General features: G+C 54.9%; 4 protein-coding genes and 1 non-coding gene across 10 annotated transcripts in view; 1 reads left to right on the top strand and 4 right to left on the bottom strand.

The window, feature by feature from the left end:
- The window catches only part of MED16 (mediator complex subunit 16), a 47,919-nt gene that overhangs the window by 13,049 nt on the left and 8,043 nt on the right, over positions 1-26,827 (top strand). For 3 of the 6 annotated variants that reach the window (XM_052644421.1, XM_052644420.1, XM_052644423.1), the window contains exon 16: positions 907-4,474. The exons of 1 other annotated variant lie outside the window; for it this stretch is intronic. The gene's annotated coding sequence lies outside the window, so the exon portion shown is untranslated. Of the gene's footprint in view, positions 1-883; positions 4,475-7,581; positions 7,624-26,827 lie in introns of those variants that run through there. 2 more of the 6 variants (XM_052644424.1, XM_052644422.1) reach the window with 2 other exon arrangements.
- Positions 4,496-6,911, bottom strand: CFD (complement factor D). Its single transcript, XM_052644427.1, has 5 exons — positions 6,639-6,911; positions 5,858-6,014; positions 5,629-5,773; positions 5,284-5,541; positions 4,496-4,708 (listed from the first exon to the last, which is right to left on the bottom strand). Exons 1-5 carry the CDS (start codon positions 6,694-6,696, stop codon positions 4,547-4,549), a joined length of 780 nt encoding a protein of 259 aa, XP_052500387.1. The 5' UTR covers positions 6,697-6,911; the 3' UTR covers positions 4,496-4,546.
- On the bottom strand, positions 9,443-11,789 carry ELANE (elastase, neutrophil expressed). The gene is made up of 5 exons (XM_052644428.1): positions 11,723-11,789; positions 11,257-11,413; positions 10,932-11,073; positions 9,885-10,115; positions 9,443-9,729 (listed from the first exon to the last, which is right to left on the bottom strand). The coding sequence occupies exons 1-5, from the start codon at positions 11,787-11,789 to the stop codon at positions 9,523-9,525; spliced, it is 804 nt and encodes a 267-aa protein (XP_052500388.1). The 3' UTR covers positions 9,443-9,522.
- On the bottom strand, positions 15,612-18,873 carry PRTN3 (proteinase 3). The gene is given in 6 exon segments (XM_052644430.1): positions 15,612-15,733; positions 15,736-15,781; positions 16,133-16,363; positions 17,431-17,572; positions 17,987-18,143; positions 18,807-18,873. Coding segments are annotated over 6 exon segments (765 nt in total).
- On the bottom strand, positions 16,730-16,801 carry TRNAG-CCC (transfer RNA glycine (anticodon CCC)). Its single transcript has one exon. It is a non-coding gene; the product is annotated as a tRNA-Gly (tRNA).

Here is a 26,827-nt window from a genome sequence, read left to right as displayed (position 1 = left end):
GTCCATTGTGGCTTATGACAGCATATTGGATATGGTTCCCTGTGCTGTACAGTAGGACCTTGTTGTTCATCTTGCTCATATGTAGCAGTGTGTGTCTGCTCATCCCACACTCCCAATTTATCCCTCCCCTCTTTCCCCTTTGGTACCATAAATTGGCATTCTTTGTTTGAGTTGGTTTCTGTTTTGTAAATAAGTTCATTTGTGTCATATTTTAGATTTGACAGGTAAGTGATATCAAGTGATTTTTGTCTTTTTTCTTTTTCGTCTGACTGACTTCACTTAGTATGATAATCTCTGGGTCCATCCACTGCTGCAGAAAGTGGCACTCTTCATTTTCATGGCTGAGCAATATTGCTTGTGTATCTATGTGCCACATGTCTGTCCATTCATCTGGTGATAGAGCTGTAGGTTGTTTCCATGTCTTGACAGTCGTGAATGGTGCTGCAGTGAACACTGAGGTGCATGTGTCTTTTTGAATTATAATTTTGCCTGGATATTTGCTCATTTTCTGAGGAACCTCCATAGTGTTCTCCACAGTGGCTGTACCAACTTACATTCCCACCAACAATGTAGGAAGGTTTCCTTTTCTCCATGCCCTCACCAGAATTCGCAGACTTTTTAACTGTGGCCATTCTGACTGGTGTGAGGTGAATCCTCATTGTAGTTTTCGTTTGCGTTTCTTTAATAATTAGCAATGTGAAGCATGCTTTCATGTATCTGTTGGCCACCCATATGTCTTCTTTGGAGAAATGTCTATTTAGATCTGCCAGTTTTTTTGATTGGGTTGGTTTTTTGATATTGAGCTATATGAGTCGTTTGTATACTTTCGAAATTGCACCCTTGTCAGTTGCATCGTTTCCAAATATTTTCTCCCATTCTGTAGGTTGTCTTTCGTTTTATTTATAGTTTTCTCTGCTGTGCAAAATGTCAGTGGATTCCTGATGAACTTACAGGAAAGCCATGCTGTCCCCTTGCTGGTGACAGAGCAGCCACATGCTCCAGACCTTCGCTGGGTGTTCTTAGACACCACCAGCCTGGAACTATGCTTTGGGGGCCTTGTCTGCTGCGCCAGCACCCCTGTAACCGACAGGGCCAGTGAGGACACAGCCTGAAGCCTCAAGTTGGCACCTCAGCCCAGCCATCAAGGCTCTTTCTCCCTTGAAGCCTGTTGATTTATCTGGCAGGAGGACCTAGCCACATGATCACCCTGCAAGGTGGTGACTGAGATAGCCTGGGGCCTGCCCCAGGCAGAACCACGGCAAGTGCCACCCCTCAGGACCCCAAGGACCCCTAGGTCCCAGTTCAGAGGGTCCAGGATCTGAGGACTGTGTGCTTTAGAACATGACACATGAACCTGCCAGGCGTCCAGTGGCTGCTGTCAAGGACACCAGCCGGGCGTCAGCCTCGGGTCCCCCACCTGTACCTGTCACTGCTGTCTCTGACATGGGCAAGCCCCAGAAACGTCCCCCTGGGCAGCAGGTGTCTTGTCGATGTCCTGGGTGCCACCTCCCCACAGCCCCCACCCCCCACAGGCACGGGATTCTGTGCCTGTGTGTGTTGTTTTCCTGCTTGGCCAGCATTTATTGAGCACCTACCGTCTACCAGACGCAGGCGTCCTGGGGGCGAGCAGTGTGGGGCTGGATGTGGGTGGAGGCTGCTCTCTACTGCCTGGTTCCTACACACAGGAGTGTCTCTGTCTCTTCTTTCTCTCTGCCTCCCTGCCTTCCTCCCCTCCCCCACCAGGTTTTTGGGAGCTCAGGCTGTGGCCCCGAAGGGTCCTGCCTCGTCAGCAACCACTCACCGATTATGTGGCTCCCCAGGGCCTGGGCACAGTGCCTGCCTGTTAAGCGGTAATTGCTTCTCTTGTTTTCCTTCTGGAGGCTCGAGGGAGGGCAGGCTGGGTAGGTGTCCTGCGGAGCTCAGCGTGCTGCCTGCTGTGTCAGGCTTTCAGGGACTGGCAGCACTCCAGGAGCCCCATTACCTGGGCCAGCTGCCCACCTGCCTGTGGCCCCAGCACTTAGGGGTGTTCATGTCTTGCCATCTGAGTGGTGCTTTCTGCAGGGACCTGTGAGGTACCCCCCCAACTGTGCTGCTGCTGGTGCCCCAGCCCCTTGGAGAAATGGGCCTGAAATGGGCAGCCTCTCTGGTGGAGCGGCACATGGCCCAGGTTCTTGCATATATTTTCTCAGCCTTTTACCTCATTTGACCATGTATTTTTTTAAGCCACTTGCCTTTCTCAAGTCATTCTAAAGTCTTTAAAGCAGCTACTTGTTTTAGAAAAGTGAGCGTGTTTCTTGCATTCATATTTCATTGCTTTAAGGTTAAATAGTGGGGGTTTACACCACAGCCACCATCCTTGGATGCTCCCTGGAGGACGAGTCCTGGTCCCTTCCCCTTGGACCTGCTCCAGCCCACCCTGTGCATGGGAGGTGGTGCTGGCTGACCTGAGGCTGGTGGGACCTGGCCTGGCTCCTGGGCCTCCTCCTAGAGCCTCTGAACACCTGCAGGCTGGCCCCTTGGGTCTGGTCATCCAGGGGATGGAGCAGGGACACTTCCATGCCTGTGTGACCCTGACCCGCACAAGCTGAGCGAGATGAAGGGGATGGGATGGCTCAGCATCACCGAGTTTGGGGCAGCTTGTCACTGAGCGATGGATGACCAGAGTGCCCAAGAGCTGCTGTGACGAGCCCAGTGGGCATGCATGCCTGCGCCTGGCTGTTCAGAACCGTCAGGTCATCTGAGGGCCCTGTTGGGATGTCCTCCAGGTTGGGAGGGGGTTTGTGGGTGGGGAGGTTTCCTTGCCCCTCATCCTTCCCCCACCCCATGTCCACACAGGTCCCCTTCTGGGGACAAGAGCAGGCATTCCTGTGACAGGAAGAGGCAGTTTGGTCCCTCTGATTACATGTCTCCTGTGCCTTCAGTCTCCTCAGAGCCAGGCCCGCGGGACCCCATTGTGGCTGAGGAGGCTGAAGACACCATCCTCCAGATAGAAGTGAAAGCAGAAGCCCTCCAGGGTCACAGGGTCACAGGTGACTGCAGCAACGTGTCCCCCCACCCCACCCAGGTAGATGGTAGGAGCCTGTGTCTCCACCAGCTCCATCTGGTTCTGCTCCAGCCACTGACCTTAGGTGCCGTTGCTCACTGTTTTATCTCATCTGTACCCCCAACTAGTGTTGCCAGAAAAATGCAGAACAGTTAAGTCTGAATTTCAGATGGACAATGAATGGTATTTTAGTCTAAATCTGTCCCCAATATTACATGGGACATGGGACATACTTAACAAAATTTTCCTGAAACTCTCATGTAACTGGACAGCCTGCATTTTTGTTTGCTAAAGGTGGTAATCCTACTGTTCCACCTCCCAACTGGATCATTTCAGGGCCACTTCGCAGTGTCTTGGCTTAATTCAGGAAGTAATAACCATGGGACGAGTGAGTCTGTGATGGCTGACTGACCAGCAGTTACATTTTCCTTGCCACTCTCACTTAAGTGCGTGCAGCTTCTTAAATCCCACATGAGAAAAAAATCCTGAGCACACTGAGAACCCCCCAGCCCATCATCAGGATCACTCAGAAGTTCCATCCATGCATCTGGGAATATTTGACCTGGTTGCTCTGAGCAGGGCTGGGTCTTAGCTGTGTCTCAAGAGCTTCCATATGAATGAACGCTTCATAGCAGAAAAACACCTGGCCAGTTTCCAGTACCAGTCCCTCGTGGGGCATATGACCATCTCTCAGACCCTCAATCTCGTTATTGACCAAAGGGAGGTCAGAGGCTCCCTTTGTGGGTCAGGCTTAACACCTGGGGCCAAGTAGGTGCTGGGCTTTAATGGCCCGTTGTCCAAGTGGGAGAGGGCCCAGGGCCTCAGTCCCTGGGTTCTGCCCTGTCATCTCACACAGAAGGGTAAAACCAAGACCCAGGAAGGTGGTGAGTCATCTGGGCCCGCAATCATTGGGGCTGCTCTGGGACACCAGTCAGCTTTGGACAGTCAGTGAGCCACACTGCATGTGAGGACGGCCTGTGAATGCAGACAGATGGCTTGTTCAGGGCTGAATTCCAGGCTGCTCAGGAGAGTCGCACAGCGTCTCTGAGCATTTCCCCATCTGGGACACGATTCTAAGAACACAGCCTGGCTGTGTACCTAGATCTCAGCCCAGAGCGGGGTCTTGCACACAGTAGACCTTCGCATTCCTCTTGGGAAGTAGAAACCAAGGGGACACTACCCGACCCGCACCCCTTGCTAGGTCTCAGGACACTTCTATTTCCTGGGAATAGTAAGGGCGCCACCATGTGGCCGAGGCGTGAAGCGAAGCCAGGCTTGAAGGGCATGGGGCCTCCGGACTTGAGCCTGAATGCCCCTCCTTCAGGCACGTCTCAGCCTTTCAGTTGCCTCCTGGTACATCATTACCAAGACTCCGCCGCCCCCTCAGTCTGGCTCGCTTCGGTCCACTCCTGCAGGCAGCGTGCAATCAATAAAGGCGGACTGGGTGCAGGAATGGATGATTTTATTGCTCGGGCCCCGTGGCCGCAGCGTCTCAGGGGCTCCTCAGGCGGCTGCGCCCTCAGCCATGACGCTGTCGATCCAGGCCGCGTAGCTCGCCAAGCGCGTGTAGATACCGGGCTTCTTGCGGTTGCCGCAGACCCGCGAGCCCGAGGTGACCACGCCCTCGGCCACGCTGCTGCACACCAGCGGGCCTCCGGAGTCGCCCTGCGGGAAGCGGGGTCGTGAGGTCCGGTGCAGGCCTGCCCTCCCGCATCCTGGTTCGGGTCCACTAGAGCCTGCTGCAGTTCCAGTCTGTTGCAATTCCGCTCAGCCCTGAGGCCCCAATCATTCCCTCACTCGTCAGTTTCCCCAGGATCCACCCACCGCCGCCCATCAAGGCCTCGCCTCCGGATTTCGGTTCCGCCATGTTCAAGCTCCACTCCGCCCTCCGTCCCAGTCTATGCGCAGCAGCCCCTCGAAGCCTTCAAGCTCGAGTCCCAACGTATTCACATCCTCTCCCAGTTGTCACTTCTCCCAACCCTTTTTTGTCCTCAGGCCAGCCATGCCCCCCTGGCCTGTCCAAATGCTCTGTCCCTCTGCTGGCCCCGCCCTCCAGCATACCTGACCTTCTCTGCCCCGTCCCCAGGGCGCCCCTCCCCTCTCCTGGACCCACCCCTAACAGGCTGGTCCCCTCTGCCCCGCCCCTCTACTGGCACCACCCACAGTAGGGCCGCCCCGCCCCTCTACGGGCCCCAAGCCCAGCAGGCTGGTACCCTCTCCGTCCTGTCCCGCCTGCGCACCTTGCAGGTGTCCCGGCGGTTGCTCTCCGCGCACATCATTCGCTCTGTGATGGTGCCGTCGTGATACGTTCGCAGGTTACAGGTGGCGCGGTCGAGCACCGGCAGGAGTAGGTGCTGCAGGCGGTCGGGTTTCCGGCCGGTGTGGCTGACCACGCCCCAGCCCGCCACGTCGCAGAGAGTGCCCGCAGCCACGTCGCGGTCTTCGCGCTGCCATGGCAGGAGCTGCACGGCAGGGCCTAGCACGGCTTTCTCAGAGAGCTGGGGGATGGAGCAGAAGCGAGCATTAGGCCCAGGGCGGGACGGAGTCCCAGAGCAGCGGGGGAACTGCGGCTATACCCGACAGACCTGCAGCAGGAGTAGGTCGTGGTCGATGGTCTCTGGCCGGCTGCCCGGGTGGGGCACTACGCGGAGCACATCGTACAGGCGCTTGGAGGACTCCGGCTGCGACAGGGAGTGCGCGCCCAGGAGGACCTGCACCTTCCCATCGGCCCTGGGAGTGGGGTGGACGCGCATCAGAACCACGTCCCCTCCGCCCCGCCCCGCTCGGCCCCGTTCTTTGCCCCGGGCCACTCACACGTCCTCCAGGCAGTGCGCTGCGCTCATCACCCACTGCTCTGCTATCAGGAAGCCTCCGCACACGTGCTTGCCGTTCACCTGCACGGATGCCATGTAGGGCCGGGAGTGGGATGGAGCCTCCTGGCCGCGCAGGATCCGGCCACGTGGCTGTGCCGCTAGAGGTAGGCAGGTCAACGTGAGGACCTCAGGGGTGACTGCAGCCCAGCCCTAGGGATCCCCTATGGACTAAACACCCCACCCTTCAGTGGCTGTAACAGCCCCTCAGACCTGGAATTCCATCCTGCAGTCCTCCCCAACAGAATTACAACCTTCTGGGGCCCCAGGGAGGAACGGCTGAGAAGACAAACGATAGGGAGTGAGGGAACCTGTGGAAAACCTCATGCCTACACAGTGGGCCTGATGGCTTCAATTTAAACACGAGGAAAGTGGGGCTGCTCAAACCCAACATCCCTGCCAGCATTTGCCTCTCGGTTTTCCAGTATGTGGAAAGCTAGATGCAAAGTTTTAAGAATATCCCCTGGAAGTCAAGTAGTTGGGACTCTCACTGCCAAGAGCAGGGGTTCAATCCTTGGTTGGAGAATAAGATCCTGCAAGCTGCTTGGCACTGCCAAAACAAAACAAAAAAACAACCCCCAAATCCCTAAAGTTTGGAGAATTCCTTGGTTTCCAGAGCCTTCTGTTCATGTGGGGCTGGGGAATAGTCCTGTTTGATGGAGGGGCCACCTTGATGACTGCCCTGCAAACCGGTGGCCCCCATTGGTCATCCCGCATCCACTCACCACACAAGGCTGTCCCGAGGAGGATCAGAACCACCAGTTGCAGGGAGCGGTCTGCCATGATGCCGCCGTGGCCTTGACACTGACCCAGGCAAGACCCTGGGGGTGCTTTTATGAGGCTGGAAGGAGGCGGGTGCTCCCACAGGCGCTATCTGCCGGGTGGGCATAGGCCCAGCTGGAGAAAGGGAAGCTGCCTGTCCATTCTCCCCAAGGGTGCGGTTCTCTCCCACGGACTTTGTACTGAGTATAGACAGGCTGCTGGGTATGCCAACTACCCCTGTGAGCCTGACCCAGGGCCAGCCCTGGTGTGGGAAGCTGCCTTTTGGATGGGCAGCAGGCAGAGCAGAGGGATGGACCCACCCTTAGGCCCCCAGCCCAGTCCCCCCTAGTGCCTATCCAGCTCCAAAAGTTTCGCAACAGCAGCTGAAGATCACAGTCTGTAAACAACCCACTTCCTCCTTTTCCGCTCCTCCCTTCTTTCTCTTCCTCCTACAACTTGGAGAAGAGGTCAGGTGGGGGTGGGGAGAGGTTATCCAACACCCTTGTTCCCACTGGTGTGGCTCTGGAGCTTGATACCCCAACAAGTAGAATATGGGGAAAGTGATGTGTAGGGGTGGCTGGAAAGACTGGATACAAGTGACAGAAAAACCAAGGCAAACTGGGTAGAACTTTCAACAAGGAAATTACATGAAAAGTTCATGGGTCCACCTTCAGCTATAGTTTGATCCAGGCACCTTAACAAGGTCAGGTCTCCCTCTGGTTCCTCCTTTCCTCCTTGATGACTTTTTTCCTCAACAGACTTCATTGTTGTGGCCCCAGGGGCCCTAGACTCAGCCCAGAAGTTGGGTCAGTCCCTCTACAAATTCCCCATCACTGTAGCCAGGGTCTCAAGCCTGCCTCGGATTGGCCGAACTTGGATCTCATGCTCCTAAACCATCTTTTGCAGGCAGGGGATGAAAGGTCCTGATGAGCAGAACCTGAGTCACACGGTCCTCTGTAAGTTGGGGATGGTGGGTCAATGTCTCATGAACCTACTAGGGGGAGATGCTGGGTGCTCCCAGAAGAGTGGGGAGGACCTCGAGCTGTGAGCTGTTCCCAGTGGAAGCAGTGCGCCATCTTTCCCCCTCTGCTTCGTTTCACAGTGAAAAGAAAATTAGAAAACAGCATAGCAAATGTGATTCGTTAGATCCTGACATGTTTCCATACTAAAATCAGAATCTCTGAAACGAAAGCACATTTGCAAGTGGAGTCCAGATTATGTAAGTAAGCGTATTGGAAATGGCGACAAAATTTGGAAATGACCCAACAAGACAGGTCAGTTCAGTGAATAACCCCGTGTGGTCCCTGGATGCTCTGTTGACCTGGGAAGACTGCCAGTGTATAGTATTAAGTGGAAAAAGCGATTGCTGGACAGTGGGTCACGTTCCTGAGCCGCTGGCACTGGTGGCGGGGGGAGGTGGGGTGTACCTTCAGGAAGAGCCAGCAGACAGAGGGACTGGCAAAAGTAAGGACCGTCAGGTAGGGCCCAAGCTGGTGTGCCCCACTAGGGGGATGCGGTGGGGGGTGCAGAGAGGAATTATCCTGGCCTCGTGGTGTGGGGTCAGGGGTGGGGGAGGGAGCATTGCCTGATGTTACTTCTCAAATTTATTTGCTGGCTTAGGCAATTGAGTCTCCCAGCCTGTGAGCCGCATGATGGCAGAGGCCGCATGTGTTGTGGGCCCCTGGGGGTTCCTTCCCAGGCCCAGGGAAGCAGAAGAGGGGTACAGGCTGGTCACCTCCCCAGGGCTGTTGTGACTCCTTCGGGCTGAAGTGTTTCCTTGTGAGACATCTGACATCTTTGCCTCCCTCCTCCCCCACCTCCCCACCAGGGCTGAGGAGGAGGGGGAGGGACTGTCTCCCCACTCAGAGAAGCTGAGGCTGGCCTAGGACCTCAACTCCTGGCTGGCTGCTTCCCAGACAGTGCCTCACTCTTTACTGCAGGGAAACAGAGGCTCAGAGACAGCACACAAGTTGCTCAAAGTCACAGAGCTGGGACTCGAACCCAGGCTCTTGAGTGTGACTTCATAGCTGTTTGCCCCTCTGCTTCCTCATCTGTAAAGTGGGGCACTCGTGGGACCTGCCTCGAGGGCAGAGAGAGGACCAGCTGAGTGAATACTTGCAAAGACTCAGAATGATGTTGGAGAAGGCAATGGCACCCCACTCCAGTGTTCTTGCCTGGAGAATCCCAGGGACGGGAGAGCCGGGTGGGCTGCGGTCTATGGGGTCGCACAGAGTCGGACACGACTGAAGTGACTTAGCAGCAGCAGCAGAATGATGTCTGTGCTTGTAAGCACGTGTGAACACCTGCTGTAGTGCTCTGCATTATCACCACCTGCAGGACTGGTTTAATTATGTTTGCTGCTGCTGCTAAGTCACTTCAGTCGTGTCCGACTCTGTGCGACCCCATAGACCGCAGCCCACCCGGCTCTCCCGTCCCTGGGATTCTCCAGGCAAGAACACTGGAGTGGGTTGCAATTTCCTTCTCCAGTGCATGAAAGGGAAAAGAGAAAGTGAAGTCGGTCAGTCGTGTCCGACTCCTAGCGACCCCATGGACTGCAGCCTACCAGGCTCCTCCGTCCGAGAAATAGCAACTGGGATCCTTTTGTGGAAGGTAGGGAAGGGACTTCTTACCCCAGGGCCCTGAATCAGCCACCACCTGGTGGCAGCATACTCGTGACACACCCAAGACCTTCTCCTGAGGACTTTTCGACTCAGTTGTACAACCAACAAACACACAGACACCTTCTACAAAACAGAGAGAGGTTTTTATTGTGCCAGATGCTGAGTGATGCTTCATGGGAAGGGCCCAGCCAGGGGCAGGTGAGGGGGCATGACAGGTACAGCCTTTCTAGTCAGTCCTGCCCGTGGGGTCCCTGGGGTGGAGAGAGGGGCCATCGTCGTCACTGTAGCGCCGGATGATAGAGTTGATCCAGTTGGCAAACTTGGCAACAGAGGCAAAGGAGTCTGGGAAGACCCCGGAGCCGCAACCCCCACGGATGAAGGAATCGATCCCATGGACCAGCCCGTTGCAGACCAGGGGCCCGCCGGAGTCCCCCTGTGGAGCCAGACAAATTGGGGGGCTAGGGTTCCCGGCCCAGCCCTCTCAGCTCCACCTACCTGCCCTTCAGGGTGGGGAAGATATTCCAGAGGTCTGGCTGCAGCAGCCTGGGAGGGGGTGGGGTGGGGTCTGGGGGCACCCAGGGTACTTACAAAGCAGATGCCAGCACGCCGGCGTGGCACCAGGGTGCACACGTTGGTGGGGCGGCAGAGACCAGTCACCACGGTCACGTTGAGCTGCTGCAGGATTTGGGGCGGTGGCCGGTTCGTGCCCAGCCGGCCCCAGCCCATGGCCACGCACTGCACACCTTCGCCCACGCCCTGGTCCTGGGCAGGCAACTGGGCCACCTGCACGTTGGCGTTGAGGGTGGCCATCCTGTTGAGCTGCCGAGGAGGGTGGTGGGGTATGAAGCAGTCACGGGGGAGGGGTGGCGAGCCATGGCTGTGACTCTGGGGCCAGGTTCCCCCGCTGAGGCTCTACCATTGTCCTGGGGTGTTTTAAGAGCAGGACGCCCACCCTCTTCATGCCTCCCATCGAGCCTCACTTTCCCCGTCTGTAAAGTGGAAGGAACCACTATGGCTGAGGCCACGTCTCTGGACATGTCTTTTATATTTATTTATTTATTTGTTTGGCTGCATGGGGTCTTAGTTGCAGCATGCGGGATCTAGTTTCCCAACCAGGGATTGAACCTGGGTCCCCTGAATTTGGGAGTGCAGAGTCTTAGCCCCTGGACCACCAGGGAAGTCCCTGAAAGTGTCTTGAGTGCAGTAAACAGTAGGTGTCCAACAGAACAAACCGTGGGCTACACCAACGACCATAAAGCCCTTGTTCTAGAACATTCTCAGAGAATAATCATAGCTGTGCAAGCAGAGGGGAAAGGTAGGTTTCTGCCTCCAGACTCCCACCCGCCGAATGTAGGTAATTTTGCCCCATTTCCCAAAGAGGGAGGCCGTCAGTGCCCACTGCCAGGAAAGACAGCTGCTCAGAGCTTCTGGCTGTCTTATCTAATAATCTCTGGCAGCGCTGCGGGGTGCGGGAGTGTACTTCTCCATTTCACAGCGGGGTGACTGAAGCACCAGGATTAGGGGGGACATCAGGTCTGCCCCCGCCCGCCGCACCCCCCAGTCTCCTGCCCCTCCCCCCCTCCCCAAGCCTCTCAGGACGCTGTACCTGCCCTGCCCGCCCCGCCCCCCGCGCACCTGGAGAACCACGACGTCGTTCTGCAGGCTCAAGGGGTCGAAGCCGTTTTCAAAGACCCTCTGGACCCTGAACATCTGCCGGGTTCGCTCCCGCCGCCGCAGATTATGCGCCCCCAGCACCACGCGCACCGATCGAAAGTTCCTGGGGTCGCGGGCGGACAGGAGGTGATGGGGGGGTCCCCGGGATCGGAAGCGGCGGAGAGACCCCGATGGGGCGCAGGGGGACCCTGCAAACCCTCGCGCTTTTGCCGGAAGCCCCCACCCTGGGCCGGCCCCACGCCCCTCGCGCCGGGACCCTCGATGTGTGCGCCCGGGAGACACTCACACGCCGTTCAGACAATGCGCTGCCGACAGCACGAAGTTGCGCGCGATGAGGGTGGCGCCGCAGAAGTGGCCTCCGCGCAGCTGCAGCGAAGCTATGAAGGGCCAGGCGTGCGGCCGGGCCGCCCGGCCCCCCACGATCTCCGAGGCCAGCGCGGGGCCTGGGGGCACGGGCGGGGGTGGGGCGGTAAGCAGAGGAGGAACCCCCGACCCCTGGAACCCCCAGCAGGACCCCTCAGGGTTGGGCTCTTCTATTGCTTGTCACCCAGAGAGGGGAGGGGGCCTGTACGGTCCTCCTGCCCCGGCGCAGCCAGACCTGAAGTCCCCACAGGGTGCAGGGTGTACCCCCGCTTCACCCTCACCACTCAGAACCTCAGTCTCCTCATCCCATGAGGATGGGGGGTGCGGCAGGGTCCAGGGTGAGTGGAGAGGGGGAGCAGAAGACCAGGGACAGACTCGACCCCACTCACCCCCCAGCAGCAGGGCCAGCAGGATGGGGGCCAGGGCAGGGCTGAAGTGTCTGCAGCTTTGGGTCATGGTCGGTTGGGGGCTCCAGGGTTTCTGCCCTCTGTGCCCACCTGTCCCTCTTATAGTCCCCACGCCGAGAGGCAGTTGCAGTTGCCCCACGGCGGGGCCAGGTGCCCCTACTTCCTCTCCCCATCCAGGGGATGGGGGACCGCCGACTGGGTGATGGGAAGAACAGTTGGGGAAGGAACTGTGCAAGTGACCAGGGGGGTCACCAGTTCAAACTCAGGGTGCATGATTAAACCCTAATGTCAGATAGACATCTTTTTAACATAAGTGTATCCCACATATAAGCATGGGATGTAGTTATGAACAAAGTTTATCCAACATTCAGAGTTAGCAGGGTGTCCTGTGTAAGTGAAGTGAAAGTTAGTCGCACAGTTGTGTCCGACTCTGCAATCCCATGAACTATAGCCCCCCAGGCTCCTCTGTCCCTGGAATTTTCCAGGCAATAATCCTGGAGAGGGTTGCCATTTCCTTCTCCAGGGGATCTTCCTGACTCAGGGATTGAACCTGGGTCTCCTGCACTGCAGGCAAATTCTTTACCACCTGAGCCACTAGGGAAGCCAATATTCCTTACATGTAGTTATGTACAAAGTTAGTTTATCTGACATTCAGAGTTAGCAGGACATCCTGTATTTTTGCTAAATGTGGTCATACATGCATGCATGCTAAGTTGCTCAGTTGTGTCCAACTCTTGGCGACCCCATGGACTGTAGCCTGCCAGGCTCCTCTGTCCATGGGATTCTCCAGGCAAGAATACTGGTCACTCTGGCCCAGAGGAATTGTTTGGGATGCCATGTGCCTCAGTTTCACCAGGGCTCTCTGATAACAGCAATCATGTGCACCCAGCTCTGTCCTAATATTTTGCAGGCATGGCAGGGTCTCCATATCAGCCACCTGCCCAGTGACATGGTTGGGGGACCTGGGCTTTGAATCCAAAATTCACAGCTAGAGGAGGGCTTGCTGACTTCCTCGGCTTTGAATGTCCCTCTGGGAGCCTGGACTTCCAACCTGTCTTTGGTTGCTCCTTCTAACAAGGAACTCACTCCTACCCAGGATTCGGTCAGTCTCTGGGGGCCCTCCGAGGTTCTGGGAAGGAACCCCTCCCAAACCATCCCACGCTTGCCCCTCTGAACTCTGAAACCCCTTCCAGCCGGAGCCAGAGGAGAGAATTCCCTCCTGGGCCTGGAGGCTGGACCATGGATCTCCATCCAAGTTTGAGAGCTTTGGTGTGGACCTTGGAAGAGCTCAAGCTGGACAAGGGAGATAGGGTCCCCCAGGGCCAATCCCCAGCCCCATGGCGCCCGTTCTCCTCCCCCCACCCAACTCCCAACCCCAGCTGCTCCAGCTGCAACGGCCGTAGCCAAGGCTGTCGCAAGAAGCAACGTTCTCCTGGCTTGGAGCAAGGCTTGGGGCGGGAACCAACAGATCCATCTGAGGAAGAGGTGGGCGGGGGCACCCAGGGACACCCAGAGCCCAGCTGGGATGGGAGTCCAGTTTGTCCCTGGGTCCCCTCACCCCTGGTGAGGTGGCCCTAGGCAAGTCAACCCCCATCTCTTCCCTCTTGGCAGGCTCCCCACTTTGTTGAGTTAAAGCTACCATAGAGCACTTGGTAAGCACCTGCTGTATACATAACCCAGTTTCCAGCGGGGGTGGGGAGAATGGAGGAGGCTGTGCCTCCGGTAGGGAGACCAGATTTAAACAAAATTGGATCTTTTGAGGACCACCTGCGTGCTACATCCTCACAGGTCACGATGGCTAAACTCTTGGACTCCAGGGGACTTGCCCTCTGTGACGTTAGGCCCTCTCCAAGGCTCAATTTCCTCATCTGTAAAATGGAAGCTGTAGGTTCCCATCTCTTGAGATTGTCCCACGGCTTAAATGAATGAACTTGTGTGAAGTTCTTAGATAAGAAAGTGCCGTCCTTGAGGGTTTGTTAACCATTAACCCTCTCCCAAGGGTATGGTGATGATCCTCTTGGGGGTGTTCTGGTTCCCATCAGAGTAGTGATGCCACACAGAGCATCTCACAGGACAATGCTGCTCTGGAGGCTAGGGGATCCTGTGTTGCTGGGGGCCGCCCTGCTCTCCTGGCCAGCCCCCTCCCCAGGTCACTTCTCTGCAACATCCTGTTTATAATTCCTGTGGCTCTGTCCTCCCCTGAATGTCAACAGCCTTGTCAGCTCCAGAAGTCAGCCCCAGATCCCAGGCCCCTGTTCTCTCCTCCCCTCCTTGGAGCTGATCCTTTTTGTGCAGAACTTTCCTCTGACTCATCTAACATACACAAAACACACATACTCATGTGCTGGAGCTCACAGAAAATAGAAAACACCCAAGGCTGTTTTTTCTGGGTCTTTCTATTCCCATCAATGGGCTCAGTCCAACATGCCCTCCGGCAGACCTCATTTGTCCCCAGTGCGGCGGGAGAGGTCCCTCTGGGCTTTTTATAGAAACCACTTCCCTGCCATGGGCCTGTGGGAGCTGCGGGGGGAATTCCCGGCCCTCCCCTGGCGTTTATCAGCGGGGGTTTCCCAGAATTCTGGCCTTGCCCCAGGTCTCAGTGCAGGCTTGCTCCTGCCACTGCTGCAAACCAGCCTCAGCTCCTCCACTGGGGTGGTCAGTTGAGTTGTGAAATAGTTAAAAAGGCAGTGGGCCTGAGGGGATTCTGGCTCCAGCTTGAATTTGCATGCCTCCACCAGGTGGCAGCAGAGTAAATCAATAACCAAAGAGCTGCCTTCCAACACTGGTGTGTGCCCAGAGCTGACTGGCTCCTCTCTCTGAGCCTCTGTTGCTGCATTGCCATGGCCACCTGCCCTCTCCATGGCTGGCCTGTGACCCACACCTCTGCCTTGCCTCAGGCTCCTCCTCTAGACCCCAGGTCATCTGGTGGCCGTGTGTGCTCCAGCCCTGCCCCTCCCTGACCTGCTCTCCCTCCCCCACTCAGTTGGCCTTGCTGTTCCCCACATCCCCAAACTACTCCTGACGTAGGGCCCTTGTCTGGCCGGTGCCTTGTCTGCACAACCCTTCTTTTGTTCCTGTTCCTGCACTGGGAGTCAGCTCAGGCATTGCCACCTCCTCCAGGAAGCCTTCCTGATAGCCCTCTGCCGGCCCCTGACTTGTTCAGAAGCCCCACAGGCCCTGGGCACCCCAGGTTGTGATGGCTTAGTCAAGAGGCCATGTTGATGAAAGGGCTTCCCTGGTGGCTCAGACAGTAAAGAATCTGCCTGCAATGCAGGAGTCCCGGGCTTGATCCCTGGGTCAGGAAAATCCCCTGGAGAAGGGAATGGCTACGTACTCCAGAATCCCTGCCTGGAGAATTCGGGGGGCAGAGGAGCCTGGCAGACTGCAGTCCACGGACTCACAAAGAGTCGGACACGACTGAGCAACTAACTAATACACATAGAACTGGGCAGGACACCCCCAGCCCCCAGAGCCAAAGTGGGGCTCCCTGGACACTTGGAAATGTGTGGGGTGACTCCATTTTCCAGATGAGGAAACGGAGGCACAGAGAGGGGCAGCCACTTGCCCAGGGTCACACAGGCAGGGTTGTGGGCATCTGGGGAGTGGGATCCATAGTGACCTGGGCCCTCATCTGACCTCCAGGCCTCTGTTCTCACCCCCACCTCGAGTTTGGGGTTTCAGGACCCAGACACTGAGGAACCTGACCCGCTCTCCCCGACATCGCCTGTGGGAAGGGCACACAGGAGCCAGGGAGGTGGTTCAGCTTTTATTGATGGCACAAGTGGGGCTGCCAGGGAGGGGGAGAGGAGGCACAGACACAGAAACAGACTGGCCACCTCTGTCCACAGTGCCTGCAGGGGTTCTGGGGGGCTCAGGGGCTGTCCTTGCCCCCCACGCTGCTCAGCACGGAGTTGATCCAGTCCACATAGAGGGAAACATGAGCAAAGAAATCGGGGTACTGGCCAGTGGCACATCCCCGGATCACGAAGGAGCCACGCCATGGAGTACCCCATCGCAGATTAAGGGGCCCCCGGAGTCCCCCTGTGGAGGGGCAGGTTGGTCAGTCCCTCAGGCCAGGCCAGCAGCCAGACGAGGCTGCCTCAGTGAAGGGGCCGCGCAGGGGTGAAATGCTCCCCGTCTCACAGTGAGACGGGGAGATGGGTGTGGCCACAGAGTGGGGGTCGGTCACCCACTCGAGAGGCCCCGGATGGATGAGCCCACAGACCCACAAAGGCCACATCACCCCTTACGACGGGTGTGTCCACCTTCCAGACGGGGAGGTGGAGGTGAAGCAGCTGCTCAGGAAGGAGAAGGCAGGGCTGGGTCCCCGCCCCCCACCCTCCCTCCCGGGGCGGTTCCTGTGGTTCCTGTGCCAAAGCCACCGGTATGTATGAAGCAGATGCCAGCGCTGCGTTGGGGCACATAGGTGCACACGTTCTGTGGCCGGCACAGGAAGGTGACCACGGTGACATTGAGCTCCTGTAGGACCTGGGGCAGTGGCTCGAGAGTGCCCAGGCGGCCCCAGCCCATGGCCAGGCACTGGGTGCCATAGGGCAGTGGCTGGGCCTGCTGAGGGAGCTGAGCCACCGCTACATGGGTGTTGAGGGTGGCTGGCTGGTCCAGCTATGGCAGAGGGTGGGGGTTCGGGGGGCAGTGAACTCCCACCTCCAGACCTGCATCCACCCACAGACCATTACACAAAGTGCCTCCTCCCGGCTTTCGCACATGCTGTTCCCTCTGTCTGGCTCAAGGGTCACCTCCTCCAGGAAGGCTGTCCTGATCACCCTCCAAACTCACAGGGCTCAGTTTAACCTTCCTTGAGGCCATGAGCCACCCATTTGTAGCACTGGTCACTGTGGTGTTCATTCACATACAAATCACTTATTGAGTACCAACTGTATGCTTTATTTTTTTTAACTATTTATTTGACTGTGTTGGGTCTTCTTAGTTGTGGCATGCGAACTCTTTGTTGGAGCATATGGGATCTAATTCCCTGACCAGGGATCGAACCCAGGCCCCCTGCATTGGGAGCGCAGAGTCTTGCCACTGGACCACCAGGGAAGTCACCCAACTGTATGCTTGATCCTGGCTAAGACCTAGGGACACTACGTCTCTGCTCTGGGAGCTGATCTTTGGGCCAGGAAAGGCTGAGAAGAGGAGGGCAGGTGGCACAGTCAAGGGAAATAGAGCCCCATCCTGAACAGTGAGTGGGCGGGCATCACTCAGGTGACACAGGGACAGACTAGGGTAGGCCTCCCTGAGGAGGGGAGGATGGTGCCACAGCTGTGGGTGTCCAGTCGCTTCAGTCATGCCGACTCTTTGCGACCCCATGGACTGTAGCCTGCCAGGCTTCTCCATCCATGGGATTCTCCAGGCAAGAATACTGGAGTGGGTTGCCATGCCCTCCTCCAGGAGATCTTCCCGACCCAGGGATTGAACCCTCATTTCTTGCATCTCCTGCATTGCAGGTGGATGATTCTTTATCCACTGAGCCATCTGGGAAGCCAAAGGTGAGGGTATCTGGGAACAGTGCAGGGAGGGGGGAGGGGACACAGCCGGGCAAAGTCCACGAGGCGGGTGGGGATGGGATGGGGGGTCCCGCATAGTCCGAAGTTGGTGCCTGGCTCGGCCTCCTGCCCGCAGCGGGAGATGCTGGAGGGTAGAGCACAGCGCTGGCACCGCCCACCTACCTGCAGCAGGAGCACGTCATTCAGCTTCTCCTGCGGGTTGTAGTTGTTCTCAAACAGGAGACTGATGGCGAGCCTCTGCTGGGTGGGCTCGGGGGTCTGCAGGCGGTGGGCCCCCAGCACCACGCGCCCGCGCTGTGGGTTCCTGAGGATCGGGGCGATCATGCTAAGCCTACCCGTGCTCCCCACTCCCGTCCTGAGGCCAGGGTGCAGCCCCTCGGGAAATCCCCACCGCTGCCCCCAGGAGACCCGCCACCGGATCTGCATCTTGCCGCCGAGGGTTGGGCCCCTGGCTTGAACTCATCCTCCTGGGGCAGCAGGGGGCCGCGTCGGGCGGTGGGGGGAGCGGGCAGGGCAGGTGCCCGCCTAGTCTGGGATGAAAGGGTTGGGCAGGTGGACGAATGGAAGGATGAGGCCAGGAGAAGCGCAGGCAGGGCCGCACCCCCGACTCGGACCCTCGGGCAGGCCCGCCCTCCGCCCCCCGGACCCGCACCCCGCACCCCGGAGCAGGTCCGCCCTCCCCCTCGGACCCCGGCCCGTCACGCGCTGGCACACTCACAAGTTGTTCAGGCAGTGAGCGGCGGTCAGTACGAAGCTCGGGTGCACCAGGGTCCCCCCGCAGAAGTGGCTGCCGGAAGCCAGCTGCAGCGACGCCATGTAGGGGCGCGAGTGGGGCTGGGCTTCCCTCCCGCCCACGATCTCCGCCTGGGCTGCTCCTGGGGACGCGGGGGTCAGGGGCAGTCGCCTCTTCTGATGCCCCCGCCCCACCTCCAGGGAGCCCAGACTTGGGACAGGGGAGGAGGCAGAGTCGCTGCCTGGCCCGGAATCCCGCGGAGCCTGCGTTTCCCCATCTGCAAACTAGGGGTCCCATGGCAGCACCGACTGGGTCTGTTGGGGGAAAGGGACCCGGCCTGGGACTGTTAGCGCTGGGTGGAGAGCCCCGAGGTCATCATCATTACTCCTAGAGGCTCCGGGAGGCCCGGTGCCCAGCCCTGGGGCCCAGGAGATGGACAAGCTGAGGCATGAGTCAGCCTCCTTGGGGTGAGGGTGGAGGCCCCTCACCCGGGCCTCCTATGACACCTGCCTCATGCATCTGGTAACGCGTTCATTGGTGTGCCCTCACACACGTATTAAGCGCTTGCTGTGTGCCAAGCACTGTCTGGGGATTCCAGTTACACTGTGTCCCCAGGACACCTGCCTGGGCGGGAGGTACTAGGTTTTGCCCACTTCACAGATGGGGAAACAGACCCATTCCTCTCCTTTCCTCCTACCCTTCCCTTGAGGCTCCCATCCTGAGCCTGATCCTGCCTCACTCTCCCCATCTGGGCCGTGAGGGTGTGGGACAGGTTGACAGTTCGGCGGACATGGACCCCACTCACCACCCAGCAGCATGGCCAGCAGCACTGGGGCCAGGGAGGGGCTAGGGGATCTGCAGCTTCCGGGCATGGTTCAGCGGTGCCCCTGCCCACCCTCCCACCCCCTCTTATACTCACATTCAGCAGGCCGTTGGGGTTGCCCCACACCTGGGTTGGGTGTCCCCACTTCCTCCTTCCAACTCCAGGGCCTCAGGAAGCTTGGGATTTAAAGCTGCACCCCAGGAAGGCTGCAGGAGCTTCAAGCTCAGGCTTAGGGTCCCGCCCCACCCCCAAGAGGTGTGGGAAGCTGGCTAGCACCCACTTCCTGCTGAGGTCCTCTGGGCCAGGGGGCAGTGTGTCTACAGCCCTCCAGCCTTCCACACTTCCAAGGGGACATTGCCCCGCTCCCCTTAGCCCCAGCAAGGTGGGATGTGGCTGGTGTGCGCAGGGCTTAGGGTGAAGCCCCATCTGTGGGACACAAAAGGGAATGAGGGAGGGTCTCAGCACCCTTCACCTTCTCACACCCACAGGGTCATCTCTCTGCCCTGGCTTTGTCTGGGGGATTCACGCTTCATTCCATAGCAGAGTTCTGGCCTGGGGTAGTCTTCCCCCAGGGACACCTGTGGTCATCATGACTGGGGTGGGGGCACCTGGCATGTAGTGCCTGAGACCAGAGATGCTGCTCCGTATCGGGGGTGGGAGGGTGGGGGAGACTTGGGTGCCCAGGAGATATGTATTTATTTGTGTTTTTATTTATAACTCGCTCAAACCTACAGAAGCATAGGTAGAAGAGCTCATGAAATTGGGGGGCAAAAACACACTTTTCAGGCTTTTATGGTGAAACCATTTTGCACTTACAGAAGCCTGCAAAATTCCCAGACTTGCTGCCACGCATCCCTGGGGCCCTGGTCCTGCACAAATGTCTCTTCCATAGGTCTCCTGGATGTCACAATCGCCCATCCCTGGTTCAGGAGCCCCCCCGTGTCTCCTCGGCTCTGGGACAGCTGATCAGCCTTCCCTGTCCCTCCTATTGTGTACCGATGGGCATTTGGAGCTTGTGTGGGGCCCCCACATGGAGTTGGGGTCTGCATCCTGGGTAGGGGTCCCACGGTCTCCAGGTCCCTTGTGCCAAGTCACACTAACCCCTTTGGAAAGATCTAGTGTCTGGGAGGCTCATCTGAGGCAGAAACAGCCTGTTCTGCCTTTTGCCCACTGAGGACCCCTGCATCGACCATCCCATCTCTGCCGACGTATTTTTATTTTTTAAATTTTATTGAGTATGATTGATTTACAACATTGTGTTAATTTCTTCTGTACAGCAAAGTGACTCAGTTATACATATATGTGCTGCTGCTGCTGCTAAGTCACTTCAGTCGTGTCTGACTCTGCGACGCCATAGATGGCAGCCCACCAGGCTCCCCGTCCCTGGGATTCTCCAGGCAAGAACACTGGAGTGGGTTGCCATTTCCTTCTCCAATGCATGAAAGTAAAAAGTGAAAGTGAAGTCGCTCAGTCCTGTCCAACTCTTAGCAGCCCCATGGACTGCAGCCTACTAGGCTCCTCCGTCCATGGGTTTTCCAGGCAAGAATACTGGAGTGGGGCGCCATTGCCTTCTCCTATACATATATGTATATATATGTTCTTGTCCATCATAGTTTATCATAGGATATTGAATATAATTCCCTGCGCTCTACAGGAAGATCTTGTTGTTTATCCATCCTACATATACTAGTTTGCATCTGCTAATCCCAGGCTCCCAGTACAGCCTTTCCCCACCCTCCTATCCCCTTGGCAATCACAAGTCTGTTCTCTATGTCTGTGAGTCTGTGTCTGTTTTGCAGATATGTTCATTTGTGTCATATTTTAGATTCCACATACAAGTGATATCGTCTGGTACTTGTCTTTCTCTTTCTGACTTACTCCGTTTAGTCTGAAAATCTCTAGGTCCATCCATGTTGCTGCAGATGGCATCATTCCACTCTTTTTTATGGCTGAGTAGGATTCCACTGTATGCGTGTGCCACAGCTTTATTCTGCTGTCAGTGGATGTTTAAGTTGCTTCCATGTCTTGCAAATGGGACTGCTGTGAACATAGGCCTGCAGATATCTTTTTGAATTCTAGTTTTGTCTGGGTGTGTGCCCAAGAGTGGGATTGCAGGATCATATGGTAGCTCCAATTTTAGCTTTTCAAGGAACCTCCATCCTGTTCTCCACAGTGACTGTTCCAATTTACATTCCCACCAACGGTGTAGGAGGGTTCCCTTTTCTCTACACTCTGTCCAGCATTTGTTCTTTGTAGACTTAAACAAAAAAAATTATTTGGCTGTGTCAGGTCTTAGTGGCATCTTGTGGTATCTTTCCTTGCTGCACACAGACTCTCTAGTGGTGGCGCGGGGCCTCAGTAGTTGCAGTGTGTGGCATTAATTGCTCCAAGGCATGTGGGATCTTAGTTCCCTGACCAGGGATTGAACCCATGTCCTTTGGATTGCAAGGCAAATTCTTAACCACTGGATCACCAGGGCAGACCCATTTGTAGACTTTTTAAAAATTAATTATTTTGGCTGCGCCGAGTCCTTGTTGCTGTGCACAGGCTTTTCTCTAGTTGAGACAAGAGGGGGCTACTCTAGTTGTGGTGCACAGGCTTGTTTGCAGTGGCTTCTCTTGTTGTGGAACATGGGGTCGAGGCATCTGGGCTCAGTAGTTGTGGAGCAGGGCTCCGTTGTCCCTCAGCAGTGGATCAGGGATTGAACCTGTGAGCCCTGCATTGGCAGGCAGATTATTATTTTTTTTTTGAGACATTTTATTTTTTAAATGTCTACATAAACTGCTTTAGTATGGATGCACCATGAATTTTTTTCCCCTGAACTTTAAACTTTTTGTTTTGTATCCGGGTATAGCAGTACTCTTGCCTGGAAAATCCCATGGACGGAGGAACCTGGTGGGCTGCAATCCATGGGGTCGCTAACAGTTGGACATGACTGAGCATCTTCAGTTTCACTTTTCACTTTCATGCATTGGAGAAGGACACGGCAACCCACTCCAGTGTTCTTGCCTGGAGAATCCCAGGGACGGGGGAGCCTGGTGGGCTGCCATCTATGGGGTCACACAGAGTCAGACACGACTGAAGTGACTTAGCAGCAGCAGCAGCATAGCTGATAAACAATGTTGTAGTAGTTTCAGGTGAACAGCTAAAGGACTCAGTCATACATATACATGTATCCATTCTCCTCCAAACCCTCCTCCCATCCAGGCTGGCACATAACATTCAGTAAAGTTCCATGTGCTATACAATAAGTCCTTGTTGGTTTTCCATTTTGAATACAGTGGTGTGTACATGACCTTCCTAAACTCCCTAACTATCCTCCCCCTGCCCTCACAATCATAATTTCCTTTTCTTAGTCTGTGAGTCTTTTTATGTTTTGTAAGTAAGTTCATTTGTATCTTTGCTATGTAGATTCCACCTGTAAGGACTGTTACAGTGTTTCTCCTTCTATGTCGGACTTCACTCAGTATGACACTCTCTCGGTTCAGGATGTTGCTGTGGATGGCATTATTTCATTCGTTTAAATGGCTGAGTGACATTCTATTATATATATTATGTATATCTACCTATGTTATATATATGTACACACACCACCCTTTCTTTATCCATTCCTCTGTTGTTGGACATTTCAGTTGCTTCTGTGTCTTGGCTATTTTAAACAGTGCGTCTATGAACATAGGGGTGCATGTATCCTTTCAGATGTTTTTCTCCAGATATTTGCCCAGGAGTAGGATTTCAGGGTCATATGGTAGCTCTGTTTTTCATTTTTTAAGGAACCTCCATACTGTTCTCCATGGTGGTCGTACCAATTTACATTCCTACCAACAGTGTAGGTATGTACACTGCACATACATTGTACCTTTTCTCTATACCCTCTCCAGCATTTGTTATGAATTTAAAAAAAAAACATTTATTTATTTATTTGGCTGCACCAGGTCTTACTTGCAGCATGTGGAATCATTAGTTGCGGCATGTGGGGTCTAGTTCCCTGATCAGGGATTGAACCCAGGCCCCCTGAGTCAGGAACATGGAGTCTTAGCCATTGGACTACCAGGGCAGTCCCTGTGGTTTTTTGATGCTGGCCATTCTGACTGGTGTTTTGATTTGCGTTTCTCTAATAATTAGCAGTGTTGAACATCTTTGTACCTGCCTGTTGGCCATCTTTATGTCGTCTTTGGAGAAATGTCTATTCAGGTCCTCTGCCCATTTTTTGTGTGGGCTGTTTGTTTTGATGCTGTTAAGCATCACAAACTGCTTATAAATTTTGGAGGCTAATCCCTTATCAGTCACACTTTTGCAAATTTTTTTTTTTTTGAAAATATTTTATCCCAATCTGTGGGTTGTCTTTTCATTTTGCTTTTTGTTTCCTTTGCTATGTAAAAACTTTTGAGTTTAAGTAGGTCCCATCTGTTTGTTTTTATTTCCATTTTTCCAGGAGATGGATCAAAAAAGATGCTGCGGTGATTTATGTCAGAGGATTTTCTGCCTATGTTTTCTTCTAGGAGTTTTATAGTATCTGGTCTCACATTTAGGTCTTTAATCCATTTTGAGCTTATTTTTGGGTATAGAATTAAAGAATGATTTGACTTCCTTTTTGCATGTGGCTGTCCAGTTTTCCCAGGAACATTTGTTGAAGAGACTGTCTTTTCAGCATAGACAGTATAGTCTTGCCTGTTTTGCCATAGATTAATTGGCCACAGGTGCATGAGTTTATTCCTGAGTTTTCTCTCCTGTTCAATCCTGATCTATGTTTCTACTGTTGTGCCAGTACCATACTGTTTTGATGACTGTAGCTTTGTAGTATAGTCTAAAGTCAGGGAGCCTGACTCCTCCAGCTCTGTTTTTCTTTTTCAAAATTGACTTGGCAGGCAGATTCATAACTACTGGACCACCAGACAACTCCCTTGAAGACTTTAATGGTGGCCATTCTGACTGATGTGAGGTGATACCTCATTGTAGTTTTGATTTGCATTTCTCTATGAATTAGCAATGTGGAGCAGCTTTCTGTGTGCCTGTTGGCCATTTGTATTGCCGACACATTTTTAATTCATTCATCAGCCCAGTGGCTTGGGAAAGGTCCCTAGGTCCTCCTGCAGGGCGTCTGCCACAGCTCTGGGTGTGGCTCTGGCATGTCCCCACAGAACCCCGGGGCTGCTGTGCTGTCTGCTTTCAGAACAGGATTTTCTCTTTCAACAAGAGCATCTTTGCAGACTAGCTCCTTCTGGTCCAGCAGGCCGGCTGCTTAGTGCCTTGGTTCCCCCACCTGTATGGTGAGGTGGGGCTCTCACAGCAAGTATACTAGAGTGGTTTGACATTCCCTCCTCCGGTGGATCAGATTTTGTCAGAACTCTCCACTATGACCCCTCAGTCTTGGGGTGGCCCTACACTGCATGGCTCATAGCTTCATTGAGTTATGCTTATGCTTTTGGACTGTGGTCCTGGAGCAGACTCTTGAGAGTCTCTTAGACTGCAAGGAGATCAAACCAGTCAATCCTAAAGGAAATCAGCCCTGAATATTCATTGGAATGATTGATGCTGATGCTGAAACTCCAATACTTTGGTCACCTGATGTGATGAACCAACTCATTGGGAAACCAACTTTTCCTGATGCAGGGAAAGATTGAGGGCAGGAGGAGAAGAGGGCAACAGAGAATGAGATGGTTGAATATCATCACCAATTCAGTGGACATGAACTTGGGCATACTCCGGGAGATGGTGTGGGACAGGGAAGCCTGGTGTGCTGCAGTCCACAGGGTTGCAAAGAGTCGGACACAACTTGGTAACTGAACAGTAGTGGGGTGATGGTAGTCATCGTCCCTCCCCAGGGCTGACAGTGGGAGGGGGGATAAATGAGAGCATTGGAAGGTGCTGGGCACACGGTGAGCAGAGGTGCCAGCCGTGTCACTGTCACCCTGTCATGCCAGGCTCCGTAGTCCCTCACCTGGGTTCACATTCTGCTGTGCTCTGTGAATCTGGGCTGGGCATACCACTTCTCTGAGCCTCAGTTTCCCCATCTGTTAGTGATGGGGGTGATGAGAACATCCCCATGTCAGGGGTTGATTCACTGGATACAGAAGAAAGCTCCATGAACTGTCAGCTGATGAAATAGGACACACACACGGATCATCACTCAGTCCTGAAAAGGAGAGAAACTTGCTACCACGTGGACAGTCCAGGAGGACATGATGACACTCAGTGAGAGGAGCAGACACAGGACACACAGGGTGTGATTCCACTGATGGCAAACGTCCAGAACAGGCTGATCCACACACACAGAGAGTGGTGGTGAAGGGGCTTCTTTTAGGGTGATGGAATATTCTGGAATTAGAGGTGGTGGTTGCACAATCCCGTGACTGTACTAAATGCCACTGAATTGTTAAGTGGGTGAGTTGTATGTATGGTGTGTGAAGTACATTTCAATAAATCTTTAACCAAAGAAAGAAAAAGAAACACATACACACATAACTTTGCTAGAGAATGGCCCAGGAGGTCCTGGCAGGGAGCTCTCACCCCCCAAGGAGCCTCTCAGAGTCAGGGGGCATTCATGGCATCAGTCACAACAGGAGGATGGCCTGGGGTCCACCTCTCTGCTCCAGGCCTGGGATGGGGGCCGGCAGGTGAGCGCAGGACTGGGGGGCTTCCTGAAGACAGAGGCTAGTCTGGAAGATGGGACAGTATGGGCCTGGGTGGGGAGCTGGGGGCACTGGGGGCTGTAACTTGGAGGGAACTCTCTGGGGCCTCTGGGGGTCGGGCCCACCGGTGGAGAGGAAGCAGGGCTGGAAGCTGCGGCTTTGTCCCCTTCCTACTCCAACTGTGGCTGGCGCAACAGACAACGGTCTTGCTGGGAACTGGAGCTGGGAGGGGGCCGAGCAGACCTGAACGACACGAGCGAGAGAGGCTCATCCTCAGAGTTTCTGCCCCTTTTTTTTCTTCTCTCTTTAAGAAAGGAAAACACTCCATCCTCAAGGGTGTCAGTGTCTGGGGCTCCAAACTGGGACCCTCTGCTCTGGGACCCCAACCCCCAGGGCCTCAGTTTCCCCATCTGAACAGTGAACAGGTGGGGGCCCTGGACTTTCCTGGGCTCCTGAGACACACATTTCTCTCTGGGCTTCAGTTTCCCCCTCTGTAAAGAGGATCCATTATGAATCCCCAATACACCTCCTGGTAAAATCATCATACTAAATATCAATGTTCAAGTAGAACTTGTACATGAATGTCCATAGCAACCTGCTTCACAACAGCCAGGGTGGAACCAACCTAGATGACCATCCACAGATGATGGTTACACGTCACAGGAGCATCACTCAGCCCTGAGAAGAGAAGCCCTGAGACACGCTACCACATGGTTAGACCCTGAAAACACGATGCTCAGTGAGAGAAGCAGGCAGGACACACAGGGTGTGATTCCACTGATGGGAAATGTCCAGAACAGGCAGATCCACAGACACAGAGAGTGGGTTCCTGGTCGCCATGGGGTGGGGGAGGAGATGGGGGGGGTGATGGGGATGGGAGTGGGCTTCTATTGGGGTGATGGAATGTCCTGGAATTAGATAGTGAGGTTTGGATGGTGAGGGCTGCACAGCCTAGTGAAATACACTAGTTATATTTTGAATTGTACACTTAAAAAAAGTGAATGTTATATTCTGTGAATTTCATCAATAACTTATGAAAAACAAATAAACTCAATGAATATTCGGGGTTGGTTTTCTTTAGGATTGACCGGTATGATCTTGCAGTCTAAGGGACTCTCAAGAGTCTTCTCCAGCACCACAGTTTGGAAGCATCCATTCTTTGGCGCTCACCCTTCTTTATGGTCCAGCTCTCACATCCATACATGACTACTGGAAAAACCATAGCTTTCGCTATATGAGCTTTTGTCAGCAAAGTGATGTCTCTGCTTTTTAATACACTGTCTAGGCTTGTCATAGCTTTTCTTCCAAGGATCAAGTGTCTTTTAGTTTCATGGCTGCAGTCACCATCCACAGTGATTTTGGAGCCCAAGG

This window comes from Budorcas taxicolor, chromosome 7, assembly GCF_023091745.1.
Source record: "Budorcas taxicolor isolate Tak-1 chromosome 7, Takin1.1, whole genome shotgun sequence".
NCBI classification, from domain to species: domain Eukaryota; kingdom Metazoa; phylum Chordata; class Mammalia; order Artiodactyla; family Bovidae; genus Budorcas; species Budorcas taxicolor.
Note: the sequence above shows the minus strand (reverse complement) of the source record. Positions and strands in the feature narration are given on the sequence as shown.

What these genes read in the sequence shown, in the direction of transcription:
- CFD (XM_052644427.1), bottom strand. Translation starts at nt 6,696, where the DNA reads ATGGCAGACCGCTCCCTGCAACTGGTGGTTCTGATCCTCCTCGGGACA. An exon ending in CCTCGGGACAGCCTTGTGTG is followed by an intron (nt 6,015 to 6,638) that starts GTGAGTGGATGC and finishes GCCTACCTCTAG; the next exon opens with CGGCACAGCCACGTGGCCGG. An exon ending in ACCGCCGGGACACCTGCAAG is followed by an intron (nt 4,709 to 5,283) that starts GTGCGCAGGCGG and finishes CGCTTCCCGCAG; the next exon opens with GGCGACTCCGGAGGCCCGCT.
- ELANE (XM_052644428.1), bottom strand. Translation starts at nt 11,789, where the DNA reads ATGACCCAAAGCTGCAGACACTTCAGCCCTGCCCTGGCCCCCATCCTG. An exon ending in GCTGGCCCTGCTGCTGGGGG is followed by an intron (nt 11,414 to 11,722) that starts GTGAGTGGGGTC and finishes CCGTGCCCCCAG; the next exon opens with GCCCCGCGCTGGCCTCGGAG. An exon ending in ACGACGTCGTGGTTCTCCAG is followed by an intron (nt 10,116 to 10,931) that starts GTGCGCGGGGGG and finishes CCTCCTCGGCAG; the next exon opens with CTCAACAGGATGGCCACCCT.